Source organism: Trachypithecus francoisi, unplaced genomic scaffold (assembly GCF_009764315.1).
Source record: "Trachypithecus francoisi isolate TF-2019V2 unplaced genomic scaffold, Tfra_2.0 Lachesis_group16, whole genome shotgun sequence".
Taxonomy (NCBI): Eukaryota; Metazoa; Chordata; class Mammalia; order Primates; family Cercopithecidae; genus Trachypithecus; species Trachypithecus francoisi.
Window position 1 is genome coordinate 64,291,871 of NW_022681461.1, and position 12,930 is coordinate 64,304,800.

General features: G+C 52.3%; 1 protein-coding gene across 7 annotated transcripts in view; it reads right to left on the bottom strand.

The window, feature by feature from the left end:
* GSN (gelsolin) overlaps positions 1-12,930 on the bottom strand; it is a 65,553-nt gene that overhangs the window by 27,467 nt on the left and 25,156 nt on the right. For 4 of the 7 annotated variants that reach the window (XM_033237593.1, XM_033237590.1, XM_033237595.1 and 1 more), the window contains 2 exons: positions 3,651-3,855; positions 2,748-2,902 (listed from right to left, as the gene is read on the bottom strand). In XM_033237593.1, coding sequence (XP_033093484.1) covers positions 2,748-2,902; positions 3,651-3,846 — 351 coding nt within the window. In that variant the 5' untranslated portion in view covers positions 3,847-3,855. Of the gene's footprint in view, positions 1-2,747; positions 2,903-3,650; positions 3,856-5,664; positions 5,736-5,785; positions 6,000-7,957; positions 7,998-12,930 lie in introns of those variants that run through there. The other 3 variants (XM_033237592.1, XM_033237594.1, XM_033237589.1) reach the window with 3 other exon arrangements.

The following is a 12,930-nucleotide window of genomic DNA, read 5'->3' on the forward strand; positions in this document are numbered from 1 at the left end:
ACCTTGGCCTGGACCTGCCAAGTGCGGGGGCAGCCTGAGGACTTGCAGAAGGTGGTAAACAGGATCAGCCCTGGGCCTCCCATTCGCACCAGGAGCCAGCGCCTTTCAGGATGGAAGCCCCAAATCTGGGCCCCAAGAACACCCTGGAAAATCATCAAGAGTCAGGGAACCTGGCTATCCAAGTAGATCCCAGGCCTTATCCGAGCTAGGATCAAAGATCAGGGAGCCTTCAAATGTCTACTCTGAACCAGGTCTGTGCTAGGCCCTTCACACTTGGGTTTGCACCCTAATCCAATCACTTACTAGCTGTGTGACCTTGGACAAGTTGCTTAACATCTCTGTGTCTTAGTAGCCTCATTTATGAAATGGTGCTAACAGATACCCTACCTGTTAGGGTAAAATGAGTTAAATGAGTAAAGCACGCAGAAGAGTCCCTGACACACAGAAAGTAATAGATAAGTGTTCAATGATACGCACCTTTTACCAGCTGTGTGAACTTAGGCACATTAGTTTACTCCTCTGAGCCTCAGCTTCCTCATCTATGAAATGGGAGCATTACCATCCACCCTAAAGGCTATAGTGAGAATTAAATGAGATCTTGTAGTCAAGGCTTAATACACGGTGAGGGTTCTTAGCATCCTTGTTTATTTCTAAAAATCCAGGCAGCCTATGACCTGCTCTGCAACATTGTCTGACCTGGAAAATCATCCTTCCTGTGTATATGAGAACTCTCATATTTGTAACCATGTTAGACCATCAGGTTATGCCCTAAGAAACGGTGACTAAGACAAGATAGATTAGCAAACACCTACTCATCTATCTCATCCCTGAACCCCTCTCAGAGCTGAGCACTCCCTGGGATCCCACCTGGAGGCAATGGATTGACTCTTCGTGAGCCTGCCAGTCTCCCCAACTCCTCGGGACACTCTCAAGGGCAGGGACCCACCTTCTTCACTTGGGCACCCTGGCACCCATCACGTGGCCTGGCAGAGGTAAGGGAACACAACCCTGGTTTGAATGTAGCTTATGTGACCTCTCTGAGCCTCCAGTCTCATCTGTAAAATGGAATTGGAGTTCCTTACCTCCCAGGACAGTTGTGAGGTTGAAATGAGATAACCTACATTCCCAGTATCACGTCTGCCACAATGTAGCAACAACAAGCCGGTGCTGCTGTTACTGAGGCTCAGTGAATATTTGTTGAATGAATGATGAATGGAGGATGATTGATAACACCCACCCAAAGATACACGACTTGCCCAAAGTCTCACAGCAATTACAGGAGGTAGCCTTGCGACCTCAATCCCAATCTTTCTGATTCCTGGGCAAGTGCTCTTTCCACTTCCTGCTCCAGAAGTTGCAAAAAGACCTGGTCCTTCTCCAGCTCAGGGACCCGGCTCCCAAACTTCTTACCTCTCCTTCCGCAAGGTATCAAGGCCCCAGAAAGGACTGCAGGAAGAAGGCAGAGCTGGACAGCTTAGCAGGAGGAGTTCAGTGCAAAGGGAAACTGGCACACAGGGGGCTCCAGGGAATCCAACCCAGCCCTGCCCAGCCCTGGACTGTGGTTCCCAGGACACACCCTGCCCGTTGCTATCTGAGTCTCAATGACGCTTTCCCATCATTCAATCTCTTGTGCCTCACCAGGGCAGACAAGGTCACCCTCCATTGACACAGATGATGCTGAGGTCCAGAGAGGAACAGTGACTTCTCTAAGGTCACACAGCACATCAGCAGCACAGACAGGCTTGAACCCTACCCTAGGACCCTGGTCATTAGAGGTTTGTTGGTTTAGTGGAAAGAATGCTGAGAGTCAGAACGTCTGGGTTCTAGTCCTTGGTCTGGCACCAATTTGCTGTGTGACTCTAGGCCAATTGCTTAAGCCTTTCTGTGTCTCAGTTCCCCTTCTCCCCCAGTAAAATGAGATTTGGACTCTGACATTAAGGCCCACCTGGCTGTGAAAGCCTGTGATCCCCCTCTCTGTCCTGACCAAGGAAAACCTCAGCATTGTAAAACTACAGTGTTCCCAGAGCCCTTCCAGATGGCCAAGCCCCACGCAAGGCATTTCCCAGCCACCCCTGCACCAAATCCTCTCCCAGCCCTGTAAGGCAGGTACAACTGGCTCTCAGGTAACCAGAGAGGAAAGGGAGGCTCAAGGAGGTCAAGTGGCTTGCAGGAAGTCACCAGCATATTAGGGTGCAGTCTCATGGAGCTCCCAGTTTGGCCTTGCTCTGCCCTACTTGGCTAGGAGCTTGGGAAAAGAGCTCTGTCTTGGTCCAGACTGCGAAGAGTTCAAGTTCAAAGGGGATTCTAGTAAACAGAAAGAGGGATGTGACCAACAATGCCCTATTAAATACCTAACACGGGGCCCTCTGTTCACAAGGCCCTAAGAATTAAGGGGTACCAGAACAGGACCAGGCCAAAGCCCCCTGGGGACTGCAAGAAGAACTAGCTTTCCACCTCTGGCCCACTCCTCACTGTTGGGGGCTAGGAAGACAACACTATGAACTTACGGGGAATTTTCTTCTCCCCATTTTAAGATAAGGAACCAGAGGCTCAGAAAGGCAGTGTGATTTGTCCAAGTTCACACAGCTAGAAAGAGGCCAGGATTTAAACACAACATTGGTTGACTCCAAAGCATGACCTCTGATCGGTCTGCCCACATCACAAGGCCGAAAGATAGATGGGCCTGAGTGAGCCCTGTTACTGGTGCATCTGTCCCTACTGCTCAAGCAAGGTGGGGCCCAACCCACCTTGTATTTCAGGCCAGACTTGAAGTAGCCTAGGAAGGTGGCCGACTCGAAGCCCTGGACCTCACGGTGCTGCACAGCCCGGCCGTTCAGGTAGTCATCCAGCTGCACAGTAAAGATGGCGGCCGCCCCGCTCTCATCCTGGCTGCACTCATTGCCTAGGGGACATCAGAATAGCATGAGCCTGGTTTCCCAGAAGTATCCCAGACCCCTGGGGAAGAGGAGGACGAGGAGGAAGAACCCCACCACTGCCCTGACTTAGCTGTAGAAGCTGAGAAAGCCCTTGCCTTCTGTGAGCCTCAGTTAACCCATCTGTATAATGGGACAATGGAACTCATTTTTCTCTAAGCATCCTCCCAGCTCTGTCACATTCCCCTACATTCATTCTCAGCCCTCCTGAGCGTAAACTCAGGACTGAGAGCATCAGCTCAATTCACAGATTAGGAAACTGAGGTTCAGCAAGGGGGCAGGACTTATAGCATCCCACAGCAGAGGTGTGGCAGGGACTCCAGGCTCCTAACTCAAGGGCAAACTGGGGAGTGCCTGGAGCTGGGCCAGGGAGGTTGTGGAGGGGCCGAGGGTCTCCAATTCACCCACAGTTCTGAGTGTCACAGTAAGGCGTTTAACCCTCATGACATTCCTGTGAGATAGTGCAGAGCTACCATCATGTCCACTCCACAGGGACACTGAGTGACTTGCCAAAGGGTAGAACATGAGTCAGGGGCAGAGTGGGGGTGTGAACTTGGCCAGGCTGGCTCTAGAGTCTAAGGGCCCGAACCACCAGTCAAGGGCCCAGCGCATACTAGGTGCACTCAATAATCAGTTCCCTTCCTAGGGACCATGCCTCAAAGGTCTGCACTGTTCAGAAGGGGCGCTGGGGCAGGGGCTGGGCAGGGCCAGCCTCACCCAGCCAGTAGTGGAGGTCGTACTGCAGATTCCCGTTCCTCAGCTGCACTGTCTTCAGGATGACGTAAGCATCGCCCGTGAAGAAGTCTCCATAAAGGTTGGTGGGCACGGGTACCAGATCGAACTTCTCCACACGCCAGATCTGCAGGCCAGGCTCCTTCCCTGCCTTGAGGAACTCGGGGTGTTCCACCACCATGCTGTTGGGCTGGGAAGAGACAGGGCAGAGCCTAAGCAGGGGCAGGGTCCTGGCAGGGAAATGCCCCGGGCATGAGGGAGGGCGGTTTCCAGCACCAAGAGCATCTCACTTGAGCCTCCTGCTCTCCCCACGCCCCAGGCAAGTCTATCCCCTTCTGAGCACCCTGTCTCAACGAGTCAACAAACAGGGCAAGAGTTTTATGCTTCAAATTCTGTGCCCTGGCCAGCATCTGTCCCTCCTACTTAGCCTGTTTGGCTTTTTCTGGTGATGGAGAATACAGAGGGCTCTACCTCCCTGCTCCCTTCTTTTCTTTTCCTTTTCTTTCTTTCTTTTTTTTTTTTTTTTTTTGTGAGACAGAGCCTCGCACTGTCGCCCGGGCTGGAGTGCAATGGTGCAATCTCAACTCACTGCAACCTCTGTCTCCCGGGTTCAAGCAATTCTCCTGCCTCAGCCTCCTGAGTAGCTGGGATTACAGGCACGTGCTACTACATCTGGCTAATTTTGTATTTTTAGTAGAGACGGGGTTTCGCCATGTTGGTCAGGCTGGTCTAGAACTCCTTGACCTCAGGTGATCCACCTGCCTCGACCTCCCAAAGTGTTGGGATTACAGGCGTGAGCCACCACGCCCGGCCTCCCTTCTTTTCTTATTGCCAATTGGATGTGATAACCGAGGCACAGAGAGGTGAAGGGACTCTGCCGGGGACCTCCAGCTAGGAAACAGCGTAGCAGGGGTTGCCCTGGGCTCCAAGATCACAAGCTCTGGGACTACGGGTAGACCCCTCAGATGGTAATAGTAAATCTAAGGGTCCCCAGGGCCTCAGCTTGCTCCCTTCCAGCATCTTCAATGGCTCTTACAACTAAAGGGCCCCCCGAGAGCTCATTACCCAACCCCAAACTGCAGATAGAGAAACTGAGGCTCAAAGAGGGGAAAGGACTGACCGAAGGTCACACAGCCTGTTTGCTTTTGCTCTTTGGAAGTGGAAAGATTTCCAGCACGGGCCTGGCAGACAGCAGGCACTAGCTCTGTGCATGCTAAATGGGTACACTCGCAAACCGAGGTGAGCCCACCTGAGCCTCCTGTGATCCACGGGAGCCCCCTCTCCTCTCTGCACCCATCCCCATCATACCCCCAAGAAGGGTCTAAATGGCTGAGCCCAAGTGGCCTCCTGCGCTGTCTGCCTCCTCCCTCCTGCCCCGCAACACCCCACCCCCAAATTGCATTTCTTGTAAGAGAAGAGGATGCACCAGGGTCTGCAGGAGGCTGTTGGAGATGAGGTGGTTAAAAATGAGGAGGCTGTTAGACATGCACTGGGGCTGGAGCCGGGGCGGGCACAAGAGGGTTAGGCTGGAGTCAAGGACAAAAATCAGCAGGCGCAGGTCACCTCTGGCCGGAGAAGAGATCTGGTGAGAGTAAAAATCAGAGGGGAGAAGTCAGAGAAACCAGGCGGGGAGAAGAACTCAGGCAGAAGGGTGGAAAAACACGAAACCAGACAGGGCAGGGAAGACAGCAGAAAGGAGAGAAGAAATGATAGTAATGACCATAAGCAAACAGGTGAGGTCGTACAAGGAAGGAAATATTGGAGAGGGAGAGAGATCAAACGAGAACAAGGAATCGGAAATGGAAGAAGACATCAGAAGAGGCAAGGAGAGACGTGAGGCAGAGGGGAGAAATCAGAGAAGGAAAAGGAGAAATCAGGAGGCAGGGGAAAAGAAATCCGGCCAAGGTGAGGTTAGCTTCCTGGGAGGGAACAGCCAGGGCCCCCAGGCTCCCACCCTCATCTGCGAGCCAGAGCCCCGGAAGCAGCAAGAGATACTTACAAAGCAACAAAACAGTTTTTCCATTCTAGACCTGAATTACTCCCCTTTTCCTAGCGCTGTATCTGCAAGAACTTACAATAGAGAGTTACTCCGGGAGCCCCGGGCCCCCCCGGGCACTCACCCGCGCCTCGGGCACCCGCCCCTGGGGCGCCCTCGCCTGGGACGCCCCCTGCGACGCAGTGGCCGCGCGGACGGGCAGCGACAGCGCGCACAGCGCCAGGAACAGTGCGCAGGGTAGCGCGGGCGCGGGGCGATCCGGAGCCATGGTGGCGACAGCGGCAGGGGACCCAGTCGGCAGCAGCGGCCTCGGGTCGCCGACCTTAAGTAGCCGCCCGCCCATCCCGCCCAAACGGGGGACCGCCCCGCAGGGAGGGCGTGGGGCGGGGATCGGTCTCGGATCTTGGAGACATCTGGGTTCCCACCGGGATCGACCCGACAGGGCGCGGCAGCTCCTGCACCCCAGATCCGGGGCGGAGACCCAGCACCGGGCTTGGCATACAGCAGGCGCTAGCTCTGTGCACGCTAAATGGGCGCAGGTACGAACCGTGGTGAGCCCAGCTGAGCCTCCTGTGACCCACGCGAGCCCCCTCTCCTCTCCGCACTTAACATCTCCAGCAAAAAAAGAACATGAACTAACAATTTTTGAAAGCTTTTCACCGGCGCATCAGCACATCCTTTTCAGAGATGGTACACTTGCCAACCCATTTTACAGAGGGTAGAACAGTGCAGGGAAGCAACTTGCACACAGCTTGCAAATGGTGCTGCCTGGATTTGAACTCAGGCAGCAGTGGGCCTGGGCAGAACCCCCACCAGGCAGCATGCACTGCAGCAGGGCAGGGGACCCAGCTCCCCTGGGGGGGTGAAACCAGCAGGACTCAGCTGGGCAGACCGCTCAGCTCCTGGGATAGCCCCTCCTACTTTACCCAAGATGGCCTTTCTTTCCTTCTTTTTAAAAAGTGTTTGTGTTTTAAAAGTCTTATTTTGATCAAAATGTAAAGTCACATGTCTGTACACAGTTGTTTCCTCTCCCTCCCATTTACCTCTCCCCAGGGGCAAGCACTGCTATCTACCTCTTTTAGCTGATGGTTCAGGGTTTACCTTCATGTCTCTAAACAAGCCCTTGTTACTTCTTGAAGTTGTTTTGTTTGGTTTCCATTTTAGGTACTGTTCGTTGACTCCCCTGGGGGAAGACAGAGTTTGCTTTTCCTCCTCACTCCCAGGCTCCCTTCCCATCCCCATCCCTCCACCCTCCCACTAGAGTCACTGGGTTAGGGGAAGAGCTATCCAAACTGAAGGACTGCTTCCCACCTCCTCCAACCCCTCTCCTCCCTCCTAGCACTGCGCAGAATTCAACTGCTCCACCTCTAAGTTCTCTTTGTATCCCAGACCTCCCCTTCACCCTGCAGCCTGATGCAGTGACAGGAAAGAGGACTGGAGAGTTGGAGAGCTGGCTTTCATTCCCACCTCCACTGTGCATGTTTTCAATGTCTCATTCTTCTCATCTACTAAATGAGTACAGTAGTTGAGGATTAAATCGGTCTGAGGGTATGAAAATAGCCTGGCCAGTAGCTAGGTAAATGTGAGTTCTCCACCCCCTCCCCAGAAACTATGGTCCTCCTTCCCCCCCTCCAGTTCTTCCGGAAGTCCAGCCTCTATCTAATCAGGCTGAAGTTTGCCCTCTCCCACTCACAACTTGCTCCCACCTAAGGGGGGATGTGGTTCAGATAAAAGGCTAAAGGAACACAGAGAAGCCAGTTCAGGCTGGAGAGATTGTAAGAAGGCTTTGTGGAGAAAGGGACTTGTGACCCAGGCCCTGAATGACAGGGAGGATGGAGATTAAGAAGAAAAGACATTCCAGGGGGAGGGGACATATAGGCAAAGGGCAGGCAAACATAACCATATCCAGTGAATTACCCGGGGTCCAGTAGGAAACACAGGCAGCAAGAGGAGAGGAGGCTGCAGAGGGCAGCAGGGGTCACCAAGGCCTGTGTGCCACACTGAAGAGTCTGAACTTGTCTCAGTGTCTGTGGGGGGCCCCAGAGGGATACCTGAGTTCTCAGAGCTCCAAGTCCAGGCCCGGGCCTGCCCAGCCTGCAGTGGGCCAGCTCTGGCCTAAATTCAGAGTGCTCTCCCTTCCCCGTAGCCATTTGGAGGATGATATTATAAAAAAAATCCACAGCTCCCATAGGCTCTTAATGGAAGCGTAAACCAGTTTCACCTCTCTAGATAGCAATTTGTCCAAACTCAAAACACACAATGCAACAACAGTTTCACTTTCTACAGAATTACTTACCAACAAACACAAAAATATATGTGCAAGAGTGTTCACTGAAGCATTGTTTGAAGAAAACTGGAAAGGACCCAAATGTCCTGGTTAAATAAATGATGGAGCCACCACACAATGGACACTATGCAGCTGTGAAAAAAGAATGAGCTACATCTGATTGTGCCTGGCACATAGTAGGCACTCAGTAAACACAGGGAGATCTCCAAGTGCAGAAAGCAATTGCACAATAATGGCTATAGTATAGCTCCTCTTCCCCTTTTTACAATGGTGCCTGTTTTTGCATACACTCTTAAAAAATCAGAGAGTAAGCACCAAACTGTTAAGGCCATTTGCTGGAAAGGGAAGAAGAATTTCATCCTCATACATTGCTGTGGCTGCCTGAGGCTGGAGGAAGTGCCTAGATCACTGCAGTTGGCATGAGGGAACTTTTCAGGGTGATAAAAATATTCTAACAGTGGATTATGGTGAAGATTATACAACCAATTAAATCTACTAAAATTCATAGAACTATATGTATACTTAGTGAGTGAATCATTATGATATGTAAATTATACCTCAATATACTAGCTGAAAAAATTGTAAAAAGCATTGCTGTAGCGTTTGAAACTTTACAAGTATATATCCAATATAGTTTTATTATTTTATAGAACACAAATCCCTTTGTTTTATAAGAAACAATCCCTTTTAAAATATGCTTACAGTGATGCCTGCTTATTAGACAGTTTGGAAAATTCAAACAAGTAGGAAGAAATTTTCTTAGCCGCCCAGCCCCCAGACTGAACCTGGGCCAGCAACTGCCCAGCTGAGTGGCCCCTTCCGGAGCAGTGTGACTCTGACCTGCATAGTTGGTGATTAATAGGGGGGCTGCTGTGGCTTGACCTTGGCCCCAGAGGCCACTGACCATCAGCCCAACGACCACGTTAATGATCACGAAGGGCCTGCAGCTTTGCCCACCATATAGCACTGGAGCCCAGGCCCTTGGCACGGGAGAGCTGGTGAACAGACCCCACCCTTGCCCTCTGGGAGCCCTCACTACAGACCCTGGAGCTCTTGCTACAGGGCACTGATGAGTGGAGACCATGGTGGGAGCAACACTGTCTTACTCTGCTTCCGGCCTGGAAGAAGATGTATGAGTTCAAGGGAATGGGGGAATTCAGGTACAAAAGAGGGGCCCCTAGGTGGAAAGGAAGAGGCCCCAGTGCTAGGGCTGGCTCTGCCACTGACTTCCTGGGTGACTTTGGGCAAGTCACTGTACCTTTCTGGGCTTCAGTGTCTTCGTATGCAAAATACAGGGTAGGGCCTGATGCTCTGACTCTAAGCCTCTTTCCTAGTCCCAGCACTCCCAGATACTGGTTGTATAACCAAATCCAGGACCTACAAGTCTCTGAGCTTCAGGGACACATTGGACCAGGTCACCTCTACAGGCCCTTCTGGATCAGACAGTCCACGGCCCCTGACTTGAGGAAGGAGGCACTGCAGTCACTGATAGCAGCATGCCACCTCACCTCTGGGCCCAGCCTGGGAAACTGAGACTCGGGGAGGTTCAAGTCACTCAACTAGAAAGAGGTGTTGCCGAGATTCAAACACAAGTCTGACTGGCTTCACAGCCCAGGCTCTGTGTGCGGAGACCAAGCAGGAGCTCCTAGCACCACCTGGCCCCGGCAGGGAGCAGCAGCGCCCTTTCCAGGTGACAGGCTATATCAATCAAGCCCGAGTCAAACCTGGCAGCCAGGAGTCTCCGGGGCAGCTGCTGTCCCCACGACACTTCCCAGGCCAGGGCAGGAGATGATACCGGGAAAGCCCTCTAGCCTTTCACACACCTGATGTGAGTGCCCAGGCCAAAGGCCTGGAAGATCCCCAGGCTGTGGCCACTTACTGCGGGACTGGTTGTGGCACCTGCACTCTGAGCCACGTGGCACTCAGGTCTGGCATGGTTTCTTTGATTTGGAGGCAGTCCTTCTGCTACCAACTCAGTACATGAGCACGTCCTGGTCTCTGTGCTTCTCTGCACCTCGGAGATCTCCTTGACCTCCGATCTCAGCTGTTCCCGGGTCCACCTCCAGGTACACAGTAGGCAGATTATCTGTGTCTGCCACAGGATGGGGGCTGTAATGCCCATGTCCCCCTGGGGTCTCTCCCCTGTAGTTGACCCAGGACCTCCACAACACAACCAGCTCTGGGCCCTCCTTCCCTCTGTAACCTTGTGGGACTCCCAGGACAGCTACCAGAGACCAGAGGAGGTGGCCTCCCCCGCCTCTTCCACAGTGTACAAAAAGGCCTTGGCTGGGCCTGGAAGACACCACCCTGTTCTTTTCTCTTTACTCCAAACACTGTTGTTCTTGATTTTCCAGGCAGCCAGGCACTCATGGAAAGCCCTCTCTTGGAGTCTATTTGCTTTTTGGCTCACTGCTGTTCTCTTGGTCCTCCCAGGAGCACCCTCCCTTCCGGCCAGGGATTTTGCTAATTGGGACAATGGTCAGTAAACAAGAGAAGCCAGTTATGAAACCCAGTGAAACTGGACAGGGCCTGGACAAGTTCTGGCAAGCTCTGTGGACAGGTTTTCGAATCTGGACTCAGCTCCTGTAATCAAGACCTCAGTTTCCTCATCTATAAAAGGGGGAGAATGGTACCTAGAGCATGGAGCAGTGAGGAAGCCCAGGATGTGATGCACAGGAGCTCCCCAAAAGTAAGCACTCTTCTTTCTGAGCAGCCTGGTTTCTGTACAGAGGCCTGCCTTCAGTATGTGAGGGTGCGGGAGAAAGGTTACAGATTTCACAGTGAGATGCTAGAGTTCAGGTCTGGGCTGTGTAAGGTGGAGCAAGTTACCTTCCCTCTCTGAGCCTTAGGTCACTCATCTGTAAACAGGGACAGTGATGCCCAGTTGCAGGACTTTTGGGGAAACAGGAGTGAGAATGCTGGAGTATGTTGTTCAGAGCAGGACTTATTAGCAGCAGTGGTCATTAGTCTGTCTTCTCTTTTGTAGATGATCACACCAAGAACAAGAGGGTGACTTTTCAGGGTCACAAAGCCAAACAAGTGCCTGGCAGAGTAGATCTAGAACTCAGCTCTCTCAAAAACCAGGCCAGAACTGAGGCCTGGGTCTCCATGACACAGCAGTGCTCCCCGTCGAGGCTGGCTGGGCTTCTGCTTTGGCCAAATCCATCCTGGGAGTGGACAGCTGCTGGGGAGGTGGCCAGCGGGGCTTGGCTGAAGCCAACTCCAGGAGACCAACTGTCTCAGGGACCAAAGCCATGGCCCTTTCCCAGCTTCCAGAGCCAACCCCACCTAGTGCTGGGACAGGGCTGGACATCTGGAGGGGCCTGGCCCTGCCACTCCCTGACCCCATGCCCTGGAAGCAGCCAGATTTGGCCATGGGTATGAGCTCTGGGCCCTTCTTGCTAGGACCCACTTCAGCAGTCTGTCTCCCCTGCTCTCGGGGAGCAAATGGCCCTGAGAGGTGTGGTGGCTTAGTAGCCAGGGCTGCAAATAACTATGTCCTGGCCCCTTCAGCACCCCACCACCCACCCCTGGGAAGCCCAGGCACAAACGCAAATCTGCAGCAAGACAGGGAGGCCTGGCTGCAGATGCTGGGACCATGGAACCAGCAGAAGACTTTGGAGAGACACAGACTCTGCAGAGCTGCAGGGGAAGGCAGGGTCTACAATGCCCCAGCTGGAGTCAGAATGAGCAGGAGAAGCCACAGGAGGCAGCTTCCTGCTCTGCAGTGGAAGGACTTTCCAAGAGGGAGAAAAACACAGAGAGCAACCTTCTGTGTGTGACTGTGGAAAGAGCTCCCACCAGAAATGCCTGAGTTTAAGTCCCTGGTCTATCACTTATTAGCAGTGTGGCTTTGAGCAAGTCGCTCTGGCTCTCTGAGCCTCAGTTTCCTCATCTATAAAACAGGGATTACAATACCTTTTTCTGAGGGTAGTTGTGTGAATTTAATAAGGTAAAGAACATTTGGGGCTTAGCACAGCGCTTGGTACAGAGTAAGCACATATAAAGGAGGCTGCTTTTATTGTTAAACGAGAGACTTGGATAAGTTTCTATCTCTCTGAGCCTCAGTTTCCTTATGTGTAAGATAGGGTTAAAAATGCCTTCGGCCGGGCGCGGTGGCTCAAGCCTGTAATCCCAGCACTTTGGGAGGCCGAGACGGGCAGATCCCGAGGTCAGGAGATCGAGACCATCCTGGCTAACACGGTGAAACCCCGTCTCTACTAAAAAAAATACAAAAACTAGCGGGCGAGGTGGCGGGCGCCTGTAGTCCCAGCTCCTCGGGAGGCTGAGGCAGGAGAATGGCGTAAACCCGGAAGGCGGAGCTTGCAGTGAGCTGAGATCCGGCCACTGCACTCCAGTCCAGGCGACAGAGCGAGACTCCGCCTCAAAAAAAATAAAATAAAATAAAATAAAATAAAATAAAAATGCCTTCTTTTTTTTTTTTTTTTTTTTTTTTTAAGATGGGGTCTCACTCTGTCGCCCAGGCTGCTGGAATGCAGGGGCGTGATCTCGGCTCACTGCAACCTCTACCTCCCAGGTTCAAGTGATTTCCAGCTAATTTTTGTATTTTTAGTAGAGGCAAGGTTTTACCATGTTGGCCAGGCTGGTCTCGAATTCCTAACCTCAAGTCATCTGCCTGCCTTGGACTCCCAAAGTGCTAGGATTACAGGTGTGAACCACCACACCCGGCCTATTAAATGGCAAACTTTATGTTGTGTGTATATCAACACAGTTTAAAAACAAACAAACAAAAAAATGGAAAGACAAATGCTGGTTTCCTTCCCCTTTTCCAGATAGATAATGAGCTGCCCAGTGGTGATGTGGTTGAGAGGACGCAGGTGGCAAGAAAATCGGCCCATGTCTAAGAACCCTTCAGGCCCTGGGACTCAAGGATGCTAAAAGACACACGGCGAAAAGCAAACAAATTTGTGCATCTGGCCAGGGTCCCCTCCTGCCTGCCTAGGGATCAGATTCATCCTTCA